Source organism: Colletes gigas, unplaced genomic scaffold, assembly GCF_013123115.1.
Source record: "Colletes gigas isolate AHSC1104 unplaced genomic scaffold, ASM1312311v1 Colletes_gigas_Sc00070, whole genome shotgun sequence".
NCBI classification, from domain to species: Eukaryota; Metazoa; Arthropoda; class Insecta; order Hymenoptera; family Colletidae; genus Colletes; species Colletes gigas.
In genome coordinates, this window is record NW_025106699.1 from 249,806 (window position 1) to 260,801 (window position 10,996).

The window sequence follows — 10,996 nt, forward strand, 5'->3', positions numbered from 1 at the left end:
CACAGAAGGAGGCCACCACTTGCCAGGTTTTCTCGCTGGCCACCATCTTTCCCACTATGGTAGCCAGCGAGAGATTTCTTCCCACTTCCTGCTCCAGAACACGGCGCTCATCTGCCCACGCTGGGCAGACTTCCAGCGTGTGCTGCGCCGTGTCCTGGGGTCCTCCACAATGGTGGCACACCGCCGTCGCCTCCTTCCCGATTCGACACAGGTACTCACCAAAGCAACCATGCCCGGTGAGTACCTGTGTCATCCTGTAGGACAGCCTACCCGGTTTGTCCTGCCACTCTTGCCAATGTGGCAGGACTGCACCAACGGACCGTTGCGTGGCTCCAGCCGGAATCATTTGCTGGAACCACATAAATACAACGGTCCGCTGGGCATGGCGCCTCGTCTCCTCGACCGCTTGTCTCCTTTCCTCTGGCGGTCTCCCAGCCTCCTGGAGCTCCCTGGAGTGACGGTACACTTGCCGGTTTCTCCAAGCGAGGAGCTCCAGGGGCGGGAGACACGCCAGAGTAGTCGCCGCCTCGTGGGAGATGGTGCGATACCCTCTAATCACCCGGATGGCCAGCCGACGGTTGACACGGCGCAGCATCTCCATGCTGCGCCGGCTGGCATCCAGGTTTGGGGCCCATACCGGGGCCCCGTAGAGGGCAATTGACCGCACCACCTCCACGTAGAGGCGGCGGACTCCAACAAACTAATCCAGACCTAACCCAGACCTAACCCAGACCTATTGATAAATTGCAGTTTCTCAATAACCTAAAGTAGTACTTGTTATTCGAATCTTTATGCAGTGATACTTGTTCCAACAAGTTGTTTATTTTATTTCTGCGCCCTAAATTCATAATATTATAACATAATATTAAAAATTAATTTTAAACTTTCTTTACACATTAGTTAGTCTTTCACAATGCAGTAATTTTGACTGCTTTTGGGCAATATAGGTATATACTAAGTCTCAGTCTTTCTAGTGTTAAATTTGTCGTTAAATTGTTGTTGTTTTTTGTTTTATGTTAACTTTCTCGTGAATTCAATAAAGTTCTTTAAAATTAATTCTTCAAAAATACTGCCGGCCCCTGGCAACGTTTGACTGCGTAGTCGGTCGTTAAAATGTTAATGAGATCCAACGGTACCCTAAATTCTAGTTAAGTGTATACGGCAGTGACCATGCGCTCCATCCAGTGCGCATGACCAAAATTCCCACGAATGTCCGTCACTGATGCCAACATTAACAGTTGTCATTAACAAAGAATTTTTGTCTGCATTTCAAATACAAAGTAATGGTACACCAAGTGAACATGACTTGTATTTACGACAACGTTTACATATTTTGTATTTCTTTTAATTGAATGAAAATTGCAATTTTTTAATTTACCCACATTTTAAGGCGAACAAACTGAAGGCGATGACAAATGTATTAACTCCGTTTGTGTATTGGGCGCAAACAAAAAGTCAAGTTACCTTAAGGGTAGATTTGACCGATGTGAAGGTTTGGAACTTTGCGCATATTAGGTTAGCTGATAAGTAACATCGAATTTTTAAAATATACAATGTTTTTTTTTTTTATATCTAATTATTAATTCTTAATACCAATGCCTCAACGTGCAGTTTGAAAAAGAAATCATTGTATTTGATAATCATATTCTTAAATGAACTTTGTTTTAAAAACGAGCGAAGAGAAAATGTACTTCCAAGCAATTATAGCTTTTTATTTTTGCAAAGGAAACAACAAAAACAATATCCTACTATAGATGATTTAAAATATTCCGTGCTGGAGATTTTAGTCTTGTAAATTTAATCCTGTAAACGAATTACATTTTAGATATACTCTATTTTTGTGCTCAAAAATGTTAAAGTACAGCGTTGAAAATGATTTACACCGACTCGTAGTTTCTAAATACGATGTTTGGAATCTGTGTAATTTAAGTAAAAGGAATTTAATTGATTGAATTTCAGCATGAAATCCTCATCCGAAATGCTATAATAATGGATCGCTTTTGAACTGGAGTATTGAATTACCTCGTGGGCAAAAATATGTAGATTATTTGTAATAACGTAGAACAAAAATGACATTGGGATAAGCTCGGATCAAATCTGATTAATACTACTGGAAAATCAGATTTACGCCCTAAGAAGATATGGTAAGATCCGAAGGGAATTCTGTATTACGAACTTCTACAATCTAATCAAATAATTCGGATAAGGATTGTCGCTTGGAGTAACTAAAAACAAATACAGCGAAAACTCGATAAATGTCCTCGAGAGCTGTTCGTGGGGGAGATTTTTCTAATTAAAATGAGACTAAACACGATATAAATCGGTCAATATTTGGTAGCGTAATATTGAATTAAATATCGTACTCGAGAGTCTTTCTCTCTTTGTTTATCCTTCTTGCGATGTCTTTTTTTATCTTTGGAAACATCAAAGAACGACGGATCGAGGTGCTGGGTACATTTATCGAATAGGAGTAGGATTAGATACGTTAGAAGCCATTGGTAAGAAAACAATGGAAGTTTTACAAGAAGGTGATCCAGGTTTAAAAAAGAAAAGGGCCTTTTTCATGAACGAAGCAGAAAAACCAATTCTATCGCAAGTTCTTCGAGAAGCTAAAGATAAAGCAGAGACCATTGAAAAAACGATAGAAGAAAAGCAAAACATGAGAGAAATACACTTCGAAAGCCTTTTCGATGATTATCAAGGTCTCGTTCACTTGGAAGCATTAGAAATGTTATTGAAACAAAGTAATATTAAAATACAACAGTATTTGAACAGTTTAAATGTGACTGAATTAAATTCTGTTCAAGAAACATTAGCGGAAGTTAAAGAACTATGCGAATTAGATGACAGCGATGAGAAAGAGGATAGAGTGGACGATTTAAAATTAAGACTACGAGAAGCTTGTACTGATCTTGGAATTAATATTACATACGAAAAGTTGTATAATGTAAGTAATTCACGTATTGTTGACCAGCAATACAAGTTTTAGATTCATTCGTAAACTAGTCTTTACTAGTCTAGATGTCTGTATAAAAAATCCATTTATGAAAACGTAAGCGGACGTTACGTTTACGAACAAATTAAAAATTATTATTCGTTATTGGTTGATACAATCTGCCCAACTTTAATTATTGACACGCTAGTGGACATATAAACAGTATCTGGCCCTAATTCGTGGTATAACAGTAAAAGCAATGTCTCGTGCAAAATACACCGTAAAGAGTATAGCAGAATAAGGGGGCCAAGTGTGCTCTTGAACCAAATTTGACATAAGATGATCGATAGAGCATTAGAATCAAATATTCTGTGCCAAGTTTCAACCCCCTATCTTGTTCGGAAGGGTAGTTATAGGGAAAATCCGGATTAGTGAATTTGTGGCCTATTTTCCCTATTTAATCGAGTACGAAAATTATGAAAAAAATCTGCTGCATTGTGATTATTAAGATACGTGTTTGAGAATTTTTTCCAATTTTTCGATTCCAAATCCTAGGTGTAAAAAATTAAAAATGCAAAAAAACGCAGAAAAAATTCGTTTTTGATTTTTAGTAATTTTGTTTGACATCCCATGGAAAAGTTGTTTAATACTTTTTTGTAGGTACCCATGGGCTCTGCTTCAAAAAAAAGATTCATTAAAATATATTCATTATTGTAGGACTTATGGCTGTTCGAAAATTGGACCATTTTTATGGGGGTTTTCCCACTTTACGGGGTTACAGAACAACTTTTTGAATATTTTTGCAATCTCGACATATTCTTCGCCAAAATACGCGTTGTTTGCATTTTGAAAAATTAAAATCATCCAATCCGTGCAGGAGTTATGATATTTTAAAGATTCACATGAAAAGTTAAAGTCGAATAAGGGGGTCAAATGTGCCCTTCAACCAAATTTGACATACGATGGATCCATCGATAGATAGAAGGTTTCGTTAGCTACCACTGTTCGATGAATGTACTATCCACTGACCTTGCAAAGATACCAGTATGTACATGTATTGGAGGTGCTATTAAATACCTTTCCCCAACTCCACTGAGACATTTCACTCGAAATTGAACACGTTTTGGTACACAATTTCAGATTTTGTGCAAACTGAAATATTTTCAGAAATGTGATGTGTAACGGGTATTTAAACTGGGGAGATAAATCCTCTCTCTTCTTTAGCTACTGACTCTTTCTATATTCTTAGCGTCGACAAACTACAATCAAATTCGAAAAACGATTCTCCTATTCCATAAGTGTTCCTGACATTTATCGAGTTTTCACTGTATCTAGGAAAAGTGGTTAATCTATGCAAAACCATGCATATCTTTAAAACTCATGAAAAATTGTAGGATATAAAATGGGACGATCTCATCCATCCTTCGTATTCACCCGATATTGTACCTTTGAATTATTATTTCTTTTGATCTCCATAGAATTCACTTGATGATAAAAACTTTGATTTCCCGGATGCCTAAAAAATACATACCCAAGACTTATTACCAAAAAAGGAAAGTTGCGAAAGAATAGAATATGAAGTTCCCCTTGAGATGACAAAAGGTTGTGGAACAAAGTGGTTGATATGTCGTTTAACGAAGTTTCATATATTTAATAAAAAAAATGATCACTATTTCTTACAGAAAATTCAGATGTTACTTTTTGGCTAACCCGATATATCGGTGTTGATAAGTTTGCATAAATTTTAATTATTTTCTGTAGGATCTTAATGTTAACATATGTGAAAATAAGTTACAAATTCTTGCTTATGGACATGGTGTCAGAGGTCTTAATAATTATGGGTTCTCTCTTCATTTACACTCATCTATTAACACCGAGGTAATGTTTCATGATTCAACGTAATTGCATTAATATTAATCCTTAACTGGCAAGGGTAAACGTCTGAACCTATCGCAAAGAAAGTTTTGCATTTAAAAAAGATAATGCTTTGTATATGATGAGACGGAAAGGAAATAATTTATTGTGACTGTCACTGAATTCAACCATTAAATCAGAAATTTATTGTCAACGATTGCAACGAATGAACGAATGCTTAATGAGAAATCATCTCTATTTCATAGATAGAAAAGGAGTTATGTTCCATCAAGACAGTGTTCAAAGACATGCATGCCTTTACGACTCAAAGAAAATGAAGAATTTAATGTGGAAAATTATGGAACATTTTCCATACTCCTCAATTTACCATCGTCAGATAATCACCTCTTCGAGTCATTACTAACAAAGGATATAGCCGAATAAGGGGGTCAAATGTACCCTTGAACTAAATTTGACATACGATAGAGCATCAGAAAAAACATTCTGTGCCAAATTTCAACCCCCTATCTTGCTCGGAAGGGTAGTTACAGGAAAAATTCGAATTAGTGAATTTGTGGCCTATTTCTCCTATTTAATCGAGTGCAAAAATTATGAAAAAAATCTGGTGCATTGTAGTTACTGAGATACGTGTTCGAGAATTTTTTCAGATTTTTCGATTCCAAATCCTAGGTGTGAAAAATTAAAAACGCAGAAAAATACCGATTTCGCATTGAAGCTTTCGAGACACTAGATTTATATAATTACTGTAAATGCATATTGTCATTGGTTATGTCCCTGAATTTTTTCAGATTTTTCGATTCCAAATTCTAGGTGTGAAAAATTAAAAATGCAAAGAAACGCAGAAAAATACCGATTTCGCATTGAAGGTTTCGAGACACTAGATTTATATAATTACTGTAAATGCATATTGTCATTGGTTCACCGTCAAATTTGGTTCAAGGGCACATTTGACCCCCCTTATTCGGTTATACCCTTTATAAGCTTCAAACCTTATAAACAAGTTAAAATCTAACTTGAAGAATAAAACAAAAATTTTTTAAACTCGTGGAACAGTGAGAGAAAGTAATTTTTTGTAAAAATAATACATTCGAATTTATGTAGATTAGAAACATACAAACTGTCCATTCAACTCAATAATGGCCCCCATAAGTATGAAACATAAATGTAACAGATCATTTATAGCAGTATCTTGAATAAAAAATTCAGTTTCATATTTGATTGGAAAAAAAATTTTACAGTACTTTCAGAAGAATGGAATATTTGAAAATTTTTTAGCATCTGTGCAGTTCAGTACAATTTGGTTGAATTATTATAAATATAATTGTTTTTAATATTCCAGGAGAGTGATTATAAAGTAATAGATCGTCAAATTGATGTTACGTTAAAGAAAAACTGTCCTGCTTGGTGGCCACGGTTGATCAGTCAACCACAGAAGCCGTCATGGTTGAAAATCGACTTTACTAAATGGACGAGTCAAGATTTTGAAGATAACGATGACGAGAAACGCGATATATGCAATGATTATCCTGGCACGTACGACAAACTCCATCAAGAAGAATTTGGTTATAAAAAAGGTATATTTTGTCAAGAAATATATCATTTCGTACACTATAATTGAAACTAATTGTATTGTTCATTTAAGCAGAAGATTTCAAGAAGGTATATTTAATTATTTATAATCTCTGTCAATTTGTTGGCTTTCTTTACATTCTGACCATAATGGGAATAATGTATTCACGAGATGGACCAGGTAAATAATTAAATTATTGAATTATTCGATTAGAAGCAATTGATTCTCATATCGTTCAAACATTAAATTTCTTATTTTAGTATCTATGAAGGAAACGTATATGGCTGTTGGAAATCCTATAAAATTTATACAACTTCTACAATTTTTAGAAGTGATGCATGCGTTATTTGGTTATACCAAAGGCAGTGCGTTGATGTCATTCGTACAAGTAGGAGGTAGAGCATTTATATTATTCAGTATGATCGAAGCTGAACCACGTATGCAAACTAAACCTGTAGTTTTCTATTTGTTTCTCGTTTGGAGTACGGTCGAAATAGTTAGATATCCATATTACATAATGCAATTATTAAACATAGAAATTTCATTTTTAACGTGGCTAAGATACACGATATGGATGCCCCTATATCCACTAGGGTTCCTTTGCGAAGGAATTATAATATTAAGGAATATCCCATACTTTGAAGAAACGCTCAAATTTAGTCTTTCTTTACCAAATTCATGGAATCTTTCGTTCCATTTTCCATCATTTCTAAAAATATACTTGCTCGTATTTTGTTTGCCTCTTATGTATATGTTAATGACCCGTATGAATAAGGTGCGTTATACAAAATTAGGTATGTCTAAATTAAAGAGATACGCATGAATTTAATGAATAAGTTACGGTTAAGGAATTAGAAACTTAAGAGATTATATGATAATTCGGAGATGAATCACGATGATACAACTATATAATAAATCACTATCGTATATGTATTGTCACGTTACATGGCGACATTAATAAAAACATTTTTTAATTACTAATGTTTCATTCCTCTTACTTATCCCCCTCTGGCTCAATAATATAAGAAATAGCAAATATCTGCTTGTTATATACAGGGTGAAAAATTGGGAAAAATTTTAATGGGAGATTCTAGAGGCCAAAATAAGACGAAACTCAGGAATATCAATTTCTTGGAAATCCTATAAAATTTATACAACTTCTACAATTTATAGAAGTGATGCATGCATTATTTGGTTATACCAAAGGTAGTGCGTTGATGTCATTCGTACAAGTAGGAGGTAGAGCATTTATATTATTCAGTATGATCGAAGCTGAACCACGTATGCAAACTAAACCTGTAGTTTTCTATTTGTTTCTCGTTTGGAGTACGGTCGAAATAGTTAGATATCCATATTACATAATGCAATTATTAAACATAGAAATTTCATTTTTAACGTGGCTAAGATACACGATATGGATGCCCCTATATCCACTAGGGTTCCTTTGCGAAGGAATTATAATATTAAGGAATATCCCATACTTTGAAGAAACGCTCAAATTTAGTCTTTCTTTACCAAATTCATGGAATCTTTCGTTCCATTTTCCATCATTTCTAAAAATATACTTGCTCGTATTTTGTTTGCCTCTTATGTATATGTTAATGACCCGTATGAATAAGGTGCGTTATACAAAATTAGGTATGTCTAAATTAAAGAGATACGCATGAATTTAATGAACAAGTTACGGTTAAGGAATTAGAAACTTAAGAGATTATATGATAATTCGGAGATGAATCATGATGATACAACTATATAATAAATCACTATCGTATATGTATTGTCACGTTACATGGCGACATTAATAAAAACATTTTTTAATTACTAATGTTTCATTCCTCTTACTTATCCCCCTCTGGCTCAATAATATAAGAAATAGCAAATATCTGCTTGTTGTATACAGGGTGAAAAATTGGGAAAAATTTTAATGGGAGATTCTAGCGGCTAAAATAAGACGAAACTCAGGAATATCAATTTCTTGGAAATCCTATAAAATTTATACAACTTCTACAATTTATAGAAGTGATGCATGCATTATTTGGTTATACCAAAGGTAGTGCGTTGATGTCATTCGTACAAGTAGGAGGTAGAGCATTTATATTATTCAGTATGATCGAAGCTGAACCACGCATGCAAACTAAACCTGTAGTTTTCTATTTGTTTCTCGTTTGGAGTACGGTCGAAATAGTTAGATATCCATATTACATAATGCAATTATTAATCATAGAAATTTCATTTTTAACGTGGCTAAGATACACGATATGGATGCCCCTATATCCACTAGGGTTCCTTTGCGAAGGAATTATAATATTAAGGAATATCCCATACTTTGAAGAAACGCTCAAATTTAGTCTTTCTTTACCAAATTCATGGAATCTTTCGTTCCATTTTCCATCATTTCTAAAAATATACTTGCTCGTATTTTGTTTGCCTCTTATGTATATGTTAATGACCCGTATGAATAAGGTGCGTTATACAAAATTAGGTATGTCTAAATTAAAGAGATACGCATGAATTTAATGAACAAGTTACGGTTAAGGAATTAGAAACTTAAGAGATTATATGATAATTCGGAGATGAATCACGATGATACAACTATATAATAAATCACTATCGTATATGTATTGTCACGTTACATGGCGACATTAATAAAAACATTTTTTAATTACTAATGTTTCATTCCTCTTACTTATCCCCCTCTGGCTCAATAATATAAGAAATAGCAAATATCTGCTTGTTATATACAGGGTGAAAAATTGGGAAAAATTTTAATGGGAGATTCTAGAGGCCAAAATAAGACGAAACTCAGGAATATCAATTTCTTGGAAATCCTATAAAATTTATACAACTTCTGCAATTTATAGAAGTGATGCATGCATTATTTGGTTATACCAAATGTAGTGCGTTGATGTCATTCGTACAAGTAGGAGGTAGAGCATTTATATTATTCAGTATGATCGAAGCTGAACCACGTATGCAAACTAAACCTGTAGTTTTCTATTTGTTTCTCGTTTGGAGTACGGTCGAAATAGTTAGATATCCATATTACATAATGCAATTATTAAACATAGAAATTTCATTTTTAACGTGGCTAAGATACACGATATGGATGCCCCTATATCCACTAGGGTTCCTTTGCGAAGGAATTATAATATTAAGGAATATCCCATACTTTGAAGAAACGCTCAAATTTAGTCTTTCTTTACCAAATTCATGGAATCTTTCGTTCCATTTTCCATCATTTCTAAAAATATACTTGCTCGTATTTTGTTTGCCTCTTATGTATATGTTAATGACCCGTATGAATAAGGTGCGTTATACAAAATTAGGTATGTCTAAATTAAAGAGATACGCATGAATTTAATGAATAAGTTACGGTTAAGGAATTAGAAACTTAAGAGATTATATGATAATTCGGAGATGAATCATGATGATACAACTATATAATAAATCACTATCGTATATGTATTGTCACGTTACATGGCGACATTAATAAAAACATTTTTTAATTACTAATGTTTCATTCCTCTTACTTATCCCCCTCTGGCTCAATAATATAAGAAATAGCAAATATCTGCTTGTTGTATACAGGGTGAAAAATTGGGAAAAATTTTAATGGGAGATTCTAGAGGCCAAAATAAGACGAAACTCAGGAATATCAATTTCTTGGAAATCCTATAAAATTTATACAACTTCTACAATTTTTAGAAGTGATGCATGCATTATTTGGTTATACCAAAGGCAGTGCGTTGATGTCATTCGTACAAGTAGGAGGTAGAGCATTTATATTATTCAGTATGATCGAAGCTGAACCACGTATGCAAACTAAACCTGTAGTTTTCTATTTGTTTCTCGTTTGGAGTACGGTCGAAATAGTTAGATATCCATATTACATAATGCAATTATTAAACATAGAAATTTCATTTTTAACGTGGCTAAGATACACGATATGGATGCCCCTATATCCACTAGGGTTCCTTTGCGAAGGAATTATAATATTAAGGAATATCCCATACTTTGAAGAAACGCTCAAATTTAGTCTTTCTTTACCAAATTCATGGAATCTTTCGTTCCATTTTCCATCATTTCTAAAAATATACTTGCTCGTATTTTGTTTGCCTCTTATGTATATGTTAATGACCCGTATGAATAAGGTGCGTTATACAAAATTAGGTATGTCTAAATTAAAGAGATACGCATGAATTTAATGAACAAGTTACGGTTAAGGAATTAGAAACTTAAGAGATTATATGATAATTCGGAGATGAATCACGATGATACAACTATATAATAAATCACTATCGTATATGTATTGTCACGTTACATGGCGACATTAATAAAACATTTTTTAATTACTAATGTTTCATTCCTCTTACTTATCCCCCTCTGGCTCAATAATATAAGAAATAGCAAATATCTGCTTGTTGTATACAGGGTGAAAAATTGGGAAAAATTTTAATGGGAGATTCTAGCGGCTAAAATAAGACGAAACTCAGGAATATCAATTTCTTGACTGAGGCTTCGTTAAAAAGTTATTAAAAATATTAAATTAAAATATTTCAATTCATTCTGAAAAAATTATTTACGATTGCGGGGCTCAATTACAATCATTTTTGGTC

At 33.8% G+C, this 10,996-nt stretch overlaps 2 protein-coding genes across 3 annotated transcripts; both read left to right on the forward strand.

Annotated features, from left to right (window-relative positions):
- The first annotated feature begins 1,282 nt into the window (after window positions 1–1,282).
- Window positions 1,283–7,327, forward strand: LOC122403693 (very-long-chain (3R)-3-hydroxyacyl-CoA dehydratase-like). 2 transcript variants are annotated; one of them, XM_043407375.1, is made up of 5 exons: window positions 1,283–1,492; window positions 4,697–4,813; window positions 6,150–6,384; window positions 6,456–6,560; window positions 6,641–7,327. In XM_043407375.1, exons 1-5 carry the CDS (start codon window positions 1,409–1,411, stop codon window positions 7,201–7,203), a joined length of 1,104 nt encoding a protein of 367 aa, XP_043263310.1. In that variant the 5' UTR covers window positions 1,283–1,408; the 3' UTR covers window positions 7,204–7,327. The 2 variants fall into 2 exon arrangements, with proteins under 2 accessions (XP_043263310.1, XP_043263309.1); XM_043407374.1 differs by lacking the exons at window positions 1,283–1,492; window positions 4,697–4,813 and adding an exon at window positions 2,182–2,947.
- A 2,721-nt stretch (window positions 7,328–10,048) lies between these two features.
- LOC122403694 (very-long-chain (3R)-3-hydroxyacyl-CoA dehydratase-like) lies at window positions 10,049–10,579 on the forward strand (the record flags this gene model as incomplete). Its single annotated transcript, XM_043407376.1, has 1 exon — window positions 10,049–10,579. A coding segment is annotated over one exon (531 nt), but the record flags the coding sequence as incomplete, so codon positions are not given.
- Window positions 10,580–10,996: the final 417 nt, after the last annotated feature.